Genomic DNA, 17737 nt, shown 5'->3' with positions numbered 1-17737 from the left:
TAATGTTATCAAACACAACATTTGATTTTAATATTAGTATTAAAAAATACTAGTAAAGTAATAATAAGTGCTGAAATGAACAGTAAGATTAATACCTGCTATTGAAGGATTGTTCATTCTTAGTTCATATTAACTATATAAGTGAAATAATGTTAACTAATGAAACCGTATTGTAAAGGTTTACCAGGATAACGATGACTCAGGTGACTAGCACATACTTCAGTTCATTATTGGCCTTTTATGCAAAATATATATATATATATTCAACGTGTCTGTCATTAGAACACTTCATGCTATTAATGATCATTATCATCATCATATATGCATATTACTTAAAGGCTGTTGTTAAGTAAAGCTCTATATTTGTGTAATCACAGTTTATGGATGTTTTATTTGCATTTCCATAATCAATAAGCTGAGTTTTTAGTTGAAGCAGAAACCTGGGTTGTATCTTAATTTAGTTATGGCTAATATAGTTTGAGTAAACGGATGGAATCAGTGAATGTGCTGTACTTTCTCTTCGCAATAAAAAGATTCTCCAAAATATTTCTTGTAACGGTATTTGGATTTTTTTTTTTTCAATGTGCAAAACTTAAAGGCCCCCTGAAATAAAAATTTAAGTTTAAAAAAAAAAAAATATATAGCTTTTAATATAAACATGTTAGCCTTTAGGTTATGAATAAGCTGCTGTGTTCCAAAACAATAACAAAATTCACATTTAGGAGATATACGCATTCAAAACTTAGTCTCTCACTTCCGCTAAAATGGATCAGAGATTTTTATGACATCACTGCTTCTCATCACATCTTCTGTCCAATCACATGCTCTCTAGAATCTGAAGCTCCGCCCCCTAGTTTTATCTAACAGTTTTCTGTTCTCCAACTGTACGCTGGTTATGAATGAATCCTCTACTGTTGAATCCAGCGCTCGGGTTCGCTTCCATGTGCCGTCAGTCTGTGAGGGAAACTAAACGCTATTGGCTATTCGAAAAGGGGGAGGAGCTGATTTGTGAGAAAATTAAGCCAAGAGATCTTATGAAAAGCCAAGTGTCTCACAGTCATAACAGACAGATATGCATTTGAATGCACTAGATTTGGTATTTGTTCAAAGGTTACATGCAATTTGTAGGATGGTTTGTATTTATTTGTGAAATATTTTCTAGGCTCATTTATTTATATTAGCAAGATACAATGCATGTGTGTTACTCCTCTGCGTTTTCACTCAAGTTGACCTTTGTACTTGCACATTGCTCCGTTTATCGAGTTTGTTTAATTATGGCACAATATTAACTCCATACACCGGGACCCGATTATAGCCCTTACACACAAATGCACTTTTTGCTATAAATAAGGATCCTTGTATAAGATGTAAAATGTAATACCAATGCATCTTTATATTTATTGAAGAGAACATTCAAACATCACACTAACTTCGTTCGTTAAACATCCTTAAAAGAAAATGTTTCAGACAGAACGCATCTTATTCTTCAAAGCGTGTCGTCGAAGTCTTCATCGGTGAGGAACAGGGGGTTGTAAGAAAGCTTTGGCGTGTTGGCCCGTTCACAGACTGTGTGTGTGTGTGAAGGCTTGTGTGTGTGTTCTGTGTGTGTGTGACTGCTGGTTTTACTGGGGAGACGTCGGTCCGCAGGAATGCCCCACACACACGTCTGGTCATCTGCTGTGGGATAAGCCATCAGTGTGTCATCACTGCACTGAGGGACAGGATGAGCTTCATCTTCCTCCTCTTCCTCGTCCGGGTGAGTGGGAGCCGCTCGGAGGAACCTGTCCCACCTGGAGTCCCTCTCAGACACCGGAGGAGTCACGGCCACAGGGGTTTCCACCGTGTGTGTGTGTGTGTAGCTGTGAACAGCCGGACGGGATGCTGGGAGATGTGTGCGACGGCACGGGATCGCATCATCTGACCCGGCACTGATCCTCCTGTCGCGCTGCAAAAGAGAAGTCAGACTCAATGGGTCTCATTCATGAAACACGAGCAGAACGAATTTTTGTATAAATCGTGTGTAAAGTGGTTCTGGCGTAAATTTTCGGATTCATTAAAATGTTCATATTTTCCAAATGTTAGTTGGTAGGAAAGAAATCTACACCTGCTCCAGCCACACGTAAATAGTGCGCTTAACACCCGAACGTTTTGCTCATTAATAACTAAGGCTGCATTTTAATTCACCTTAATCGGGTACATATTTGCACAGCATTTTGAAAAAATATTATATATAGTAATTACATACGGTTTTTCTTATTATGAGAGCCAGTAATAGCATCTGCGATGGTGGTCCTTCTCCAGTTTGAATACTATTTTTCCGAAGTGAACTAATTCGTTTTTTGCCCTCAAGCTTAAAGGTTCTCTAAGCGATCCTGGGTGACGTCACTTCTTGTTGACGTTCGAACTATTTTCAAACAAAACGGAGGCTAGCTAGACCCTCCCTCCTCCTCATCTGCACACTAACCCCCCAAACCACACCCCCAAACCCTTCTTGTCGGTCATTGGCTGGAACAGTTTATTATGTTTCAGGGAGCGGGTCGCTGCAGTTTGTTTTTGTTGCTGTTTGTGGAGCCTGGGCTGTCTACAGAGACCGCGTTTCTTTACAGTGTGTTCAGGGGACAGGCAGCCAGCGAATAGAGAGGAGATGTTTGCTGTATGTGACAAAAAATGTTTTGGCCTAAAAAACGCGTGACATCGCTTAGAGCACCTTTAATGTCGAACCATTTTCTTCACTTCTGGGAATGTTCGATTAACAGATGAAACTCCAGTAACTGCATCTAATATGCTGCCAAGCTTGCTTTTTTTAGGACCCGATACACCACTATGTACGCTTGAAAATAAAATGTGGCGTTTTGAATGAACTTCTGATAATAAAACTTCAATTTCTGCATCGGAGATTTATTTTTTTTCATTCGCATTCATGTCATAATATGATGCCCATATATAGTTGTCAGTCGGATTTAATGGGCGGGATTTATGGTAATTGAGAATTAGCGTGCACACGCGTCCCATTTACGACTGATTGGAATTCATTAACACACACACACATTTCACTATCACATCTGACGTTTACGAAGTATTTGTGAATCAGGAGAAGAGTTTTTCGGGAAGGTCTCTTTACGCGCAAATCACTCGCATATTTACTCGTATATTGACGAATGTTTCATGAATGAGACCCAGTGTCACTATCATCCTAACCAGTGTGTGAGACTAGAGTAAGTGTGTGCCAAAGCTGAGTGTGTGGAAAGTCCTCAGATTAGACCGTTTTAATCAATATTAGATACCATGTTTTAACTGGAAGCGTTGGGACAGACAGGAGTAGACCTGACTAAACTAACCCAGGATAGCGGGATCAAACACACGTTACATATAACAATACTCTGAGGTCTTCTTCGTTCTTCCCGTCAACTCTTTAATGGACACAAAAGGGTTTAAACAAAACCCACAATTACCAGAGTCAAAGTTCATTTGAGCAATTAAAACTGTTCAGATCGAGAAAATATTATACCCCACCCCAGTACTTATTCTTCTTTTTGGTACTTTTCCACACACACATGGAAATACACGAGCTGTGAACCCGTGCAGACACACACATCCGGAGTGTGTATCCGTGCTCACTATACCGGCTGATATTACCCACAACCCACTGCGCTTTGGAGGAGGAACTACGAACACGAGTAAAAAGTGTTAAACTACAAACATGGCGGATGTGCGCGACCGACGGTGAGAGGTTCGGATAAAGGCTTGAGTGACTAATCAAAGTTTAACCTGATTAAAAAACATGTATGTAGTGTTATCCGTGTTATATTTCATCTGCAATAACAGTGTGGACTTTCATAAAGATCCGTTCACTGTTAACCGCATCATTCGGCATTAAGAGGAGTCTCGTCATGGCAGACCAGCGTTCCTCTACATACAGAGGACATGACATGTGGAGGATTCAATCTGTGACCAGATGATTGACAGCTCAGTTTGAGTGACAGGATGCGTGCAGCTATGAGACGGAGAGCAGCCGTTAAAGACGCTGTTGCATGTGATCGTGTGTCCCGAAGCTGGTGTACTCTAGGTGTGTGTGTTACCAGATCCGGCCTCTTAAACCCCGAGCCGCGGGTCCAGGACTGCTCTTCCTCACACACATCATACGGGCCAGAACTCTTCACACTGCACACCTTCTGCCTCTTTCTGTTCACAAAAACTAAATAGCGTTAAACATTGCCATTCTGAAAATACAAGACAAGTTAAACATGTTCCATGATGCTTTTGTGCTAAGATCCTTTGTTTTTATTAATAATTACAACTCTTTCCCCGCCAGCGTTTTTTTTCTTTCTTTTTTTTGTAATTGCCACCGCCAGCGGTTCTGGTCATTTTAACACAACTTTCACGGCCTCCAGAATATTTGTTAGTATATATACACTCACCTAAAGGATTATTAGGAACACCTGTTGAATTTCTCATTAATGCAATTATCTAATCAACCAATCACATGGCAGTTGCTTCAATGCATTTAGGGGTGTGGTCCTGGTCAAGACGATCTCCTGAACTCCAAACTGAATGTCAGAATGGGAAAGAAAGGTGATTTAAGCAATTTTGAGTGTGGCATGGTTGTTGGTGCCAGACGGGCCGGTCTGAGTATTTCACAATCTGCTCAGTTACTGGGATTTTCACACACAACCATTTCTAGGGTTTACAAAGAATGGTGTGAAAAGGGAAAAACATCCAGTGAGCGGCAGTTCTGTGGGCGAAAATGCCTTGTTGATGCCAGAGGTCAGAGGAGAATGGGCCGACTGATTCAAGCTGATAGAAGAGCAACTTTGACTGAAATAACCACTCGTTACAACCGAGGTATGCAGCAAAGCATTTGTGAAGCCACAACACGCACAACCTTGAGGCGGATGGGCTACAACAGCAGAAGACCCCACCGGGTACCACTCATCTCCACTACAAATAGGAAAAAGAGGCTACAATTTGCAAGAGCTCACCAAAATTGGACAGTTGAAGACTGGAGAAATGTTGCCTGGTCTGATGAGTCTCGATTTCTGTTGAGACATTCAGATGGTAGAGTCAGAATTTGGCGTAAACAGAATGAGAACATGGATCCATCATGCCTTGTTACCACTGTGCAGGCTGGTGGTGGTGGTGTAATGGTGGGGGGGATGTTTTCTTGGCACACTTTAGGCCCCTTAGTGCCAATTGGGCATCGTTTAAATGCCACGGCCTACCTGAGCATTGTTTCTGACCATGTCCATCCCTTTATGGCCACCATGTGCCCATCCTCTGATGGCTACTTCCAGCAGGATAATGCACCATGTCACAAAGCTCGAATCATTTCCAATTGGTTTCTTGAACATGACAATGAGTTCACTGTACTAAAATGGCCCCCACAGTCACCAGATCTCAACCCAATAGAGCATCTTTGGGATGTGGTGGAACGGGAGCTTCGTGCCCTGGATGTGCATCCAACAAATCTCCATCAACTGCAAGATGCTATCCTATCAATATGGGCCAACATTTCTAAAGAATGCTTTCAGCACCTTGTTGAATCAATGCCACGTAGAATTAAGGCAGTTCTGAAGGCGAAAGGGGGTCAAACACAGTATTAGTATGGTGTTCCTAATAGTCCTTTAGGTGAGTGTATATCTGAATATTGGATATATCCAAAGAAAGAACAGAGCCTCTGCTTGTAAACAACACAAATCTGTTTTATGAGCATTTTGAGGAAAAAACTGAGAAATCGCATTTTTGTCAAAGTCTTCGTCCAAATGTGATTCAGAGCAATGATGAAAGATCAGTTTCTTCTTCTTCTGCTGTGCTGTGATCAGGAGATACTGCAGTGTGTAATAGCGCCCCCTACAGTACAACAGCTGTAACCTCATCTGCACGACAGAGCTCGTCAGACGCGGGGAAAGAGTTCATAGCCACAGTGGCGGGGAAAGAGTTCATAGCCACAGTATTTGCCCTGATGAACTGAAACGGACCTGTTTCCCTGGCTCCTGAACCTCTGTGTGTGTGTGTATGCCTCCTCCTCCTCCTCCTCCTCCTCTTCATCTGCAGCCTCAGGTGTGTATTTACTCCAGCGGCTCACATGACGACACACTTCCTGTCACAGCCACAGGGATATCACAAACACACCGTTTCTCAGTCAGAGTTTCTCTCTTCATGATGACCTCCATCAGAGCTTTACCTGAGATGTATTCTCCTGATCCGGATCCAGGCCTTCATCCTCCTCCTCATCTTCATCCTGTTCCCTTTACAACAGTGAGTTAGTCAAAGGGTCAGTTACGTGAAGCGCACTTTCCTTCACATATTCATTTATTCAAAAATGCTTTGCATTAAAGAATGTATTTCATAGTCATGATGAGCTTTTCTGTATTAATTTTTTTTTATATATATATATTTTTGGGGTGAAAAAGTGAATGTCAGGGTTGAGCTGTCCTGATATCAAATAATTCAAATCTTGAAAAAAATAATTAATTCAACTTTTAACTGATTAACAGAACTACTTTTACATCTTAATTATTTCTGAAAAACTTTTGTCATGTGATGCAGGAAAAAACTTTTTAAAGTCTCTTAAAATATCAGATAATTTGACCTTTTTATGACAAGGTAAATATAGTGTTTATATTATATATATTTTTTTTAAAAATGATGATCAAGATTTGTACTCGCATGCATTCAAGGTGTAATGATAAATAGCCTGAAAAATATATGTAACAACTTTAGACTGGTTGTAACCAGTGTTGGGGACAGTTATGTAATTACAACAGCCTCTTCACACTGGGCAGTTACAGGAACCCAGTTACAGGAACCCAGTTACAAGAACCCAGTCACAGGAACCCAGTTACAGGAACCCAGTTACTAGAACCCAGTCACAGGAACCCAGTTACAGGAACCCAGTTACAGGAACCCAGTCACAGGAACCCAGTCACAGGAACCCAGTTACAGGAACCCAGTTACAAGAACCCAGTCACAGGAACACAGTTACAAGAACCCAGTCACAGGAACCCAGTTACAGGAACCCAGTTACAAGAACCCAGTCACAAGAACCCAGTCACAGGAACCCAGTTACAGGAACCCAGTTACAAGAACCCAGTTACAAGAACCCAGTCACAGGAACCCAGTAACAGGAACCCAGTTACAAGAACCCAGTCACAGGAACCCAGTCACAGGAACCCAGTAACAGGAACCCAGTTACAAGAACCCAGTCACAGGAACCCAGTTACAGGAACACAGTTACAAGAACCCAGTCACAGGAACCCAGTCACAGGAACCCAGTAACAGGAACCCAGTTACAGGAACACAGTTACAAGAACCCAGTCACAGGAACCCGGTTACAGGAACCCGGTTACAGGAACCCAGTTACAGGAACACAGTTACAAGAACCCAGTCACAGGAACCCAGTAACAGGAACCCAGTTACAGGAACCCAGTTACAAGAACCCAGTTACAGGAACCCAGTCACAGGAACCCAGTCACAGGAACCCAGTTACAGGAACCCAGTTACAGGAACCCAGTCACAGGAACCCAGTTACAGGAACCCAGTTACAAGAACCCAGTTACAGGAACCCAGTTAAAGGAACCCAGTCACAGGAACCCAGTCACAGGAACCCAGTTACAAGAACCCAGTCTCAGGAACCCAGTAACAGGAACCCAGTAACAGGAACCCAGTCACAGGAACCCAGTTACAAGAACCCAGTTACAGGAACCCAGTTACAGGAACCCAGTCACAAGAACCCAGTCACAGGAACCCAGTTACAGGAACCCAGTCACAGGAACCCAGTCACAGGAACCCAGTCACAGGAACCCAGTCACAGGAACCCAGTTACAAGAACCCAGTCACAGGAACCCAGTAACAGGAACCCAGTCACAGGAACCCAGTTACAGGAACCCAGTTACAAGAACCCAGTTACAGGAACCCAGTCACAAGAACCCAGTAACAGGAACACAGTTACAAGAACACAGTCACAGGAACCCAGTTACAAGAACCCAGTTACAGGAACCCAGTCACAAGAACCCAGTAACAGGAACACAGTTACAAGAACACAGTCACAGGAACCCAGTTATAAGAACCCAGTTACAGGAACCCAGTCACAGGAACCCAGTAACAGGAACCCAGTTACAGGAACCCAGTTACAAGAACACAGTCACAGGAACACAGTCACAGGAACCCAGTTACAGGAACCCAGTTACAGGAACCCAGTCACAGGAACCCAGTCACAGGAACCCAGTTACAAGAACACAGTCACAGGAACCCAGTCACAGGAACCCAGTTATAGGAACCCAGTTACAGGAACCCAGTTATAGGAACCCAGTTATAGGAACCCAGTCACAGGAACCCAGTTACAGGAACCCAGTTATAGGAACCCAGTCACAGGAACCCAGTCACAAGAACCCAGTCAAAGGAACCCAGTAACAGGAACCCAGTTACAGGAACCCAGTTACAAGAACACAGTCACAGGAACCCAGTTATAGGAACCCAGTCACAGGAAACCAGTTACAGGAACCCAGTTACAGGAACCCAGTCACAGGAACCCAGTCACAGGAACCCAGTTACAGGAACCCAGTTACAAGAACCCAGTCACAGGAACACAGTTACAAGAACCCAGTCACAGGAACCCAGTTACAGGAACCCAGTTACAAGAACCCAGTCACAAGAACCCAGTCACAGGAACCCAGTTACAGGAACCCAGTTACAAGAACCCAGTTACAAGAACCCAGTCACAGGAACCCAGTAACAGGAACCCAGTTACAAGAACCCAGTCACAGGAACCCAGTCACAGGAACCCAGTAACAGGAACCCAGTTACAAGAACCCAGTCACAGGAACCCAGTTACAGGAACACAGTTACAAGAACCCAGTCACAGGAACCCAGTCACAGGAACCCAGTAACAGGAACACAGTTACAAGAACCCAGTCACAGGAACCCGGTTACAGGAACACAGTTACAAGAACCCAGTCACAGGAACCCAGTAACAGGAACCCAGTTACAGGAACCCAGTTACAAGAACCCAGTTACAGGAACCCAGTCACAGGAACCCAGTCACAGGAACCCAGTTACAGGAACCCAGTTACAGGAACCCAGTCACAGGAACCCAGTTACAGGAACCCAGTTACAAGAACCCAGTTACAGGAACCCAGTTAAAGGAACCCAGTCACAGGAACCCAGTCACAGGAACCCAGTTACAAGAACACAGTCACAGGAACCCAGTTACAAGAACCCAGTCTCAGGAACCCAGTAACAGGAACCCAGTAACAGGAACCCAGTCACAGGAACCCAGTTACAAGAACCCAGTTACAGGAACCCAGTTACAGGAACCCAGTCACAAGAACCCAGTCACAGGAACCCAGTTACAGGAACCCAGTCACAGGAACCCAGTCACAGGAACCCAGTCACAGGAACCCAGTCACAGGAACCCAGTTACAGTTTCAGGAACCCAGTTACAAGAACACAGTCACAGTTACAGGAACCCAGTTACAGGAACCCAGTCACAGTTACAGGAACCCAGTCACAGGAACCCAGTTACAGGAACCCAGTTACAGGAACCCAGTCACAGTTTCAGGAACCCAGTTACAAGAACACAGTCACAGTTACAGGAACCCAGTTACAGAAACCCAGTCACAGTTACAGGAACCCAGTTATAGGAACCCAGTCACAGGAACCCAGTCACAAGAACCCAGTCACAGGAACCCAGTAACAGGAACCCAGTTACAGGAACCCAGTCACAAGAACCCAGTTACAGGAACCCAGTTATAGGAACCCAGTCACAGGAAACCAGTTACAGGAACTCAGTCACAGGAACCCAGAACAGGAACCCAGCCACAGTTTCAGGAACCCAGTTACAAGAACACAGTCACAGTTACAGGAACCCAGTTACAGGAACCCAGTTACAGGAACCCAGTCACAGGAACCCAGTTATAGGAACCCAGTCACAGGAACCCAGTTACAGGAACCCAGTTACAGGAACCCAGTCACAAGAACCCAGTCACAGGAACCCAGTCACAGGAACCCAGTAACAGGAACCCAGTTACAGGAACCCAGTCACAGGAACCCAGTCACAGGAACCCAGTTACAGGAACCCAGTTACAAGAACACAGTCACAGGAACCCAGTTATAGGAACCCAGTCACAGGAAACCAGTTACAGGAACTCAGTCACAGGAACCCAGTTATAGGAACCCAGTCACAGGAAACCAGTTACAGGAACCCAGTAACAGGAACCCAGTCACAGGAACCCAGTCACAGGAACCCAGTAACAGGAACCCAGTTACAAGAACCCAGTCACAGGAACCCAGTAACAGGAACCCAGTTACAGGAACCCAGTTACAAGAACACAGTCACAGGAACCCAGTTATAGGAACCCAGTCACAGGAAACCAGTTACAGGAACCCAGTAACAGGAACCCAGTCACAGGAACCCAGTCACAAGAACCCAGTCACAGGAACCCAGTAACAGGAACCCAGTTACAGGAACCCAGTTACAAGAACACAGTCACAGGAACCCAGTTATAGGAACCCAGTCACAGGAAACCAGTTACAGGAACTCAGTCACAGGAACCCAGTTACAGGAACCCAGTCACAGTTTCAGGAACCCAGTTACAGGAACCCAGTCACAGTTACAGGAACCCAGTCACAGGAACCCAGTTACAGGAACCCAGTCACAGTTTCAGGAACCCAGTTACAAGAACACAGTCACAGTTACAGGAACCCAGTTACAGGAACCCAGTCACAGTTACAGGAACCCAGTTATAGGAACCCAGTCACAGGAACCCAGTCACAGGAACCCAGTAACAGGAACCCAGTAACAGGAACCCAGTCACAAGAACCCAGTTATAGGAACCCAGTTATAGGAACCCAGTCACAGGAAACCAGTTACAGGAACCCAGTCACAGGAAACCAGTTACAGGAACCCAGTCACAGGAACCCAGTTACAGTTTCAGGAACCCAGTTACAGGAACCCAGTTACAAGAACACAGTCACAGGAACCCAGTTATAGGAACCCAGTCACAGGAACCCAGTTACAGGAACCCAGTCACAGTTTCAGGAACCCAGTTACAGGAACCCAGTCACAGTTACAGGAACCCAGTCACAGGAACCCAGTCACAGGAACCCAGTTACAGGAACCCAGTTATAGGAACCCAGTCACAGGAAACCAGTTACAGGAACTCAGTCACAGGAACCCAGTTACAAGAACACAGTCACAGTTACAGGAACCCAGTTACAGGAACCCAGTCACAGTCACAGGAACCCAGTTATAGGAACCCAGTCACAGGAACCCAGTCACAAGAACCCAGTCACAGGAACCCAGTAACAGGAACCCAGTTACAGGAACCCAGTCACAAGAACCCAGTTACAGGAACCCAGTTATAGGAACCCAGTCACAGGAAACCAGTTACAGGAACTCAGTCACAGGAACCCAGTTACAGGAACCCAGTCACAGTTTCAGGAACCCAGTTACAAGAACACAGTCACAGTTACAGGAACCCAGTTACAGGAACCCAGTCACAGGAACCCAGTTATAGGAACCCAGTCACAGGAACCCAGTCACAGGAACCCAGTTACAGGAACCCAGTTACAGGAACCCAGTCACAAGAACCCAGTCACAGGAACCCAGTCACAGGAACCCAGTAACAGGAACCCAGTTACAGGAACCCAGACACAGGAACCCAGTCACAGGAACCCAGTTACAGGAACCCAGTTACAAGAACACAGTCACAGGAACCCAGTTATAGGAACCCAGTCACAGGAACTCAGTCACAGGAACCCAGTTATAGGAACCCAGTCACAGGAAACCAGTTACAGGAACCCAGTAACAGGAACCCAGTCACAGGAACCCAGTCACAGGAACCCAGTCACAGGAACCCAGTCACAGGAACCCAGTAACAGGAACCCAGTTACAAGAACCCAGTCACAGGAACCCAGTTACAGGAACCCAGTTACAAGAACACAGTCACAGGAACCCAGTTATAGGAACCCAGTCACAGGAAACCAGTTACAGGAACCCAGTAACAGGAACCCAGTCACAGGAACCCAGTCACAAGAACCCAGTCACAGGAACCCAGTAACAGGAACCCAGTTACAGGAACCCAGTTACAAGAACACAGTCACAGGAACCCAGTTATAGGAACCCAGTCACAGGAAACCAGTTACAGGAACTCAGTCACAGGAACCCAGTCACAGTTTCAGGAACCCAGTTACAGGAACCCAGTCACAGGAACCCAGTTACAGGAACCCAGTCACAGTTTCAGGAACCCAGTTACAAGAACACAGTCACAGTTACAGGAACCCAGTCACAGTTACAGGAACCCAGTTATAGGAACCCAGTCACAGGAACCCAGTCACAGGAACCCAGTAACAGGAACCCAGTTATAGGAACCCAGTTATAGGAACCCAGTCACAGGAAACCAGTTACAGGAACCCAGTCACAGGAACCCAGTTACAGGAACCCAGTCACAGGAACCCAGTTACAGGAACCCAGTCACAGTTTCAGGAACCCAGTTACAAGAACACAGTCACAGTTACAGGAACCCAGTTACAGGAACCCAGTCACAGGAACCCAGTCACAGGAACACAGTCACAGGAACCCAGTCACAGGAACCCAGTTATAGGAACCCAGTCACAGGAACCCAGTCACAAGAACCCAGTCACAGGAACCCAGTAACAGGAACCCAGTTACAGGAACCCAGTCACAAGAACCCAGTCACAGGAACCCAGTTATAGGAAACCAGTCACAGGAAACCAGTTACAGGAACCCAGTCACAGGAAACCAGTTACAGGAACTCAGTCACAGGAACCCAGTTACAGGAACCCAGTCACAGTTTCAGGAACCCAGTTACAAGAACACAGTCACAGTTACAGGAACCCAGTTATAGGAACCCAGTCACAGGAAACCAGTTACAGGAACTCAGTCACAGGAACCCAGTTATAGGAACCCAGTCACAGTTTCAGGAACCCAGTTACAAGAACACAGTCACAGTTACAGGAACCCAGTTACAGGAACCCAGTCACAGGAACCCAGTCACAGGAACCCAGTCACAGGAACCCAGTAACAGGAACCCAGTAACAGGAACCCAGTTACAGGAACCCAGTCACAAGAACCCAGTCACAGGAACCCAGTTATAGGAACCCAGTCACAGGAAACCAGTTACAGGAACCCAGTCACAGTTTCAGGAACCCAGTTACAAGACCACAGTCACAGTTACAGGAACCCAGTTACAGGAACCCAGTCACAGTTACAGGAACCCAGTCACAGGAACCCAGTTACAGGAACCCAGTCAGAGTTACAGGAACCCAGTCACAGGAACCCAGTTACAGGAACCAGGGCTTTTCCCAGAGAACTAAATGTTCCCCTATGGCCGTCTAATACGGTATTAGACAGAACTGTTATGCATAGAAAGTAGACAGTAATGAAGAGTTATGAGCGTATGCCGTGTGGTTGATGTCCAGTGTTGCTGAGCAGAAATACATGTTTCTCTCGGTCTCCTCAAACCTGTGTTGGGGTTTCTCCTCAGCGTAAAGGCTAAGAGGCTCATCTATCACTGTTTTACATGTCGTAGAGTAAATATAAAGATTAAATATATAGGCTATAATGCTATAATCTGTGTTTACACAGCTTTTTACACGTCTGATGTCTTTAGGCGAGGCAAGAGGCACACCATGATTTGGTCAGCTCGTCGTGCACCTCGGGGAAGCAGGGTGCTGGTCTCTGACGAGGGTCTGCTGACGGCCCGGCAGAACCCACCCGTGGAGACAGCTTCTGCTGGGCTCCTGAGGCGGGACCACTCGATGTCCAGGCCTTTGACAGCTTTAGTGAGGACGCGAATAAGTTCGGTGTGGGCTCGCTCGGTTCAGGCATCCTTCGGCCCCGCACTCTGCATGAAGTACATCCAGAGCACGGACAACAACACCGACGTGGTAGAAATATGCTCTTTCTTTTAGCTGCTAGAGTGTCGCGACGACGAACACACAGAAGTGAGCAGAAAGGATATAAGGCTTCTCTCGCCGGATGCCGCAGGTTAACGCGATTCAGGGGAAGGCGGCGCCGGGTTCAAGGAGCCGTGTCCGCGGATGAGGTCGCTCGTTCCGCTAGAGGCTCGTCGCCGGCGAAGGCTCGGAGATCAGCGAAGGTGTTCGCTGGAGGAGATTTAATCTGATTCTTTGGCGAAATGGTCCACTTATATAGGCATAAGCCACGCCCATTCTGGCGGGTTCTGACGCGTACTGGGCGCGAAGCGACCCGATTGGTTCGCGCGTCTCAGCCGCCTCGCCATAGGTTCGTGCAGTTGCTGCAGCACAGCCAATGAGTGAGCTAGACGCTCTGTGCTCGCTGTGCTGCTGCACTGCGTTTTACAATAATGACTTCAGTATTCTCGAGAAAAGGAGTTTCCCCCTGCTAGCTTTAGCTACGCAATACGAAGTGGACGTTCTCGAAAGGGAACTCAGATATTTTGTTGTGAATGTAAAATAATGAGTAACTTGACTAGTTACTTGAAAAAGTAATCTGATTACATAATGATTCCTCCCATCAGAGGTTACATCTTCAGACAGTTATGTGTGTGTTTCTCACCGCTGTGACCTGAGTGTGTGTGTGTGTGTGTGTGTGTGTGTGTTTCTCACCGCTGTGACCCGAGTGTGTGTGAGTGTTTCTCACCACTGTGACCCGAGTGTGTGTGTGTGTGTGTGTTTCTCACCACTGTGACCCGAGTGTGTGTGTGTGTGTGTGTGTGTGTTTCTCACCACTGTGACCCGAGTGTGTGTGTGTGTGTGTGTGTGTTTCTCACCACTGTGACCCGAGTGTGTGTGTGTGTGTGTGTGTTTCTCACCACTGTGACCCGAGTGTGTGTGTGTGTGTTTCTCACAGCTGTGACCCGAGTGTGTGTGTGTGTGTTTCTCACCGCTGTGACCCAAGTGAGTGTGTGTGTTTCTCACCACTGTGACCCGAGTGTGTGTGTGTGTTTCTCACCGCTGTGACCCGAGTGTGTGTGTGTGTGTTTCTCACAGCTGTGACCCGAGTGTGTGTGTGTGTGTGTTTCTCACAGCTGTGACCCAAGTGTGTGTGTGTGTGTTTCTCACCGCTGTGACCCAAGTGTGTGTGTGTGTGTTTCTCACCGCTGTGACCCGAGTGTGTGTGTGTGTTTCTCACAGCTGTGACCCGAGTGTGTGTGTGTGTGTTTCTCACAGCTGTGACCCGAGTGTGTGTGTGTGTTTCTCACCGCTGTGACCCAAGTGTGTGTATGTGTGTTTTTCACCGCTGTGACCCGAGTGTGTGTGTGTTTCTCACCACTGTGACCCGAGTGTGTGTGTGTGTGTTTCTCACCACTGTGACCCGAGTGTGTGTGTGTGTGTGTGTTTCTCCCCACTGTGACCTGAGTGTGTGTGTGTGTGTGTGTGTGTGTTTCTCACCGCTGTGACCCGAGTGTGTGTGTGTGTGTGTGAGTGTTTCTCACAGCTGTGACCTGAGTGTGTGTGTGTGTGTTTCTCACCGCTGTGACCCGAGTGTGTGTGTTCCTCACAGCTGTGACCCGAGTGTGTGTGTGTGTGTTTCTCACCGCTGTGACCCAAGTGTGTGTGTGTGTTTCTCACCGCTGTGACCCGAGTGTGTGTGTGTGTTTTTCACCGCTGTGACCCAAGTGTGTGTATGTGTGTTTTTCACCGCTGTGACCCGAGTGTGTGTGTGTTTCTCACCACTGTGACCCGAGTGTGTGTGTGTGTGTGTGTTTCTCACCACTGTGACCCGAGTGTGTGTGTGTGTGTGTGTGTGTGTGTTTCTCACCACTGTGACCCGAGTGTGTGTGTGTGTGTGTGTGTGTTTCTCACCGCTGTGACCCGAGTGTGTGTGTGTGTGTGTGAATGTTTCTCACCGCTGTGACCCGAGTGTGTGTGTGTCCTCCAGTCGTCCTCGCAGAGCATTGAGCTTCTGAACGTGCCGTCTACAGTCCACTGCTGCCCCCCGACCAAACTCCTGCAACACACACACACACACACACACACAGAGCGAACGGTGACACACACTTTACAGTCCACTGCTGCCCCCCGACCAAACTCCTGCAACACACACACAGAGCGAACGCTGACACATTACAGTCCACTGCTGCCCCCCGACCAAACTCCTGCAACACACACAGCGCGAACGCTGACACACACTTTACAGTCCACTGCTGCCCCCCGACCAAACTGCTGCAACACACACACACACACACCCGGACTCACAGCACCAGGTCACGCTGTGCTCGTGTTCTTTACCTTCATCAGCGACTGCTTCTCTCCACACACTTTACACGCCCAGCTCTTGCTCTTCTTCACCTGGAGGAGGAGAAGTCTAAACTCTATCACTGAGATTCAGAATGATTTTTAGCAGTGACATCAGTATCACAAATCGATTTCAATATAGATTCATAGATCAATATAGATGTCACTCTTTAAAACTTGAGAGCCCTGCAGAAACCTCTCAGATTTCATCAAAAACATCCTCATTTGTGTTCTGAAGATGAACGAAGGTCTCACGGGTTTGGAACGACATGAGGGAGAGTATATAGTGACAGAATTTACATTTTTGGGTGAACTAGTCCGGATTAAATTATTGCCATTTATTTGTACATTTAATAAGCAACACTCCAATATATATATACACAAACAAATATTTTAATTGCACGAGGACGGTTAAGAATTCGATTCTATAATTTGGTTTCTACACCAATTCGTTGTCGCAAATATGCACATTTAAACGGTGCCTGTCATAAAAACTTATAATGACAAGTTTATTTACCGTTTAAGTAAAAATATACGTGTACATGTAATATATAGAGCATATTATTTAGCAAAACGTTCCCCTCTAGAGTTATTATTCAAGTTAATAAATGAATGTCGCAATAAAACATCATTTTAGAGCTCAGGGTTTGTTAATATCAAAAGTAACAGCGCTTGTTGTCAGTATGTTTAGTGAAGCTTTAATCACACTGATCTGAACACACGGATCGATCTAGAAATCAAGGACTGATATCGGTGTCGATCAATCCACTCGGTTAACGTTAATCCTGTGCTAAAGGGGACAGGGAAATAAACGCTACCTGCTGTACTTGGAAGGTTTGGCAGGAGAAACATCTCAGAACATGAAACTCTTGAACCATGTTGGCTATTTTCTACAGTCCGGAGAATAAAAGTACATTTATTTCACTCGTATAAAAGACAGAGCTCATATTTGTGTTTCCCGCCCGCGGTTTGTTTACTTCTTCTTCTTCGGGTTACTCTTGAGCAGGAAGTGACGTCAGAGGAGCACACCGCCCCCTAGAGGACCGAGTGTGTGTGCGTGTGTGTGAAGAGAAAGATTACTCTAGGGGTCATTTCTTTGGGTTGTTTTCGTAACATGTAAATTAGAGAAAGGCCTGGCTTTTGCCACAGACACAGTACGTTTTGCGTATCCAACAAAATTAAGGAAATTCATTATAAAATCCTTCATAAAATCGATCAACTCATCCATTTCTAAATATTCTGATATTGATGAAACTTTCTCTTTTTGTGGTTCTGTTGAAGAAACAGCGGCCCTTTTATTCTGCGATTGTAGTAACCAATAGATTTTGGGCTGATTTTAGTACTTGTGTTTTTAGCCCTACTGATGTGACCATACTTTATAGAAGTTATCTTTCATCAGGAAAACCCAAAGCTGCTGTGCCTTGAATATGTTAATCTCTTTATCTTGTATGCAAAATTCTTCATTCACAAGCAATACTGGCTTAAGTCTCATTTACAC

General features: G+C 45.9%; 1 protein-coding gene across 1 annotated transcript; it reads right to left on the bottom strand.

Moving 5' to 3' along the window:
• Window positions 1-1486: 1486 nt before the first annotated feature.
• Window positions 1487-17230, bottom strand: mrnip (MRN complex interacting protein). Its single transcript, XM_056241519.1, has 8 exons — window positions 17058-17230; window positions 16234-16293; window positions 15852-15952; window positions 6182-6245; window positions 5976-6097; window positions 4080-4182; window positions 1627-1945; window positions 1487-1506 (listed from the first exon to the last, which is right to left on the bottom strand). The coding sequence occupies exons 1-8, from the start codon at window positions 17115-17117 to the stop codon at window positions 1487-1489; spliced, it is 849 nt and encodes a 282-aa protein (XP_056097494.1). The 5' UTR covers window positions 17118-17230.
• Window positions 17231-17737: the final 507 nt, after the last annotated feature.

The sequence above is a fragment of the Rhinichthys klamathensis genome, unplaced genomic scaffold (genome assembly GCF_029890125.1).
Source record: "Rhinichthys klamathensis goyatoka isolate OS25496 unplaced genomic scaffold, OSU_Roscu_1.1 h1tg000652l_1, whole genome shotgun sequence".
NCBI lineage: Eukaryota > Metazoa > Chordata > Actinopteri > Cypriniformes > Leuciscidae > Rhinichthys > Rhinichthys klamathensis.
Note: the sequence above shows the minus strand (reverse complement) of the source record. Positions and strands in the feature narration are given on the sequence as shown.

What these genes read in the sequence shown, in the direction of transcription:
- mrnip (XM_056241519.1), bottom strand. Translation starts at nt 17,117, where the DNA reads ATGGTTCAAGAGTTTCATGTTCTGAGATGTTTCTCCTGCCAAACCTTC. An exon ending in ATCAGGAGAATACATCTCAG is followed by an intron (nt 6,098 to 6,181) that starts GTAAAGCTCTGA and finishes TGGCTGTGACAG; the next exon opens with GAAGTGTGTCGTCATGTGAG. An exon ending in TTCAGGAGCCAGGGAAACAG is followed by an intron (nt 4,183 to 5,975) that starts GTCCGTTTCAGT and finishes TTTTGTGAACAG; the next exon opens with AAAGAGGCAGAAGGTGTGCA.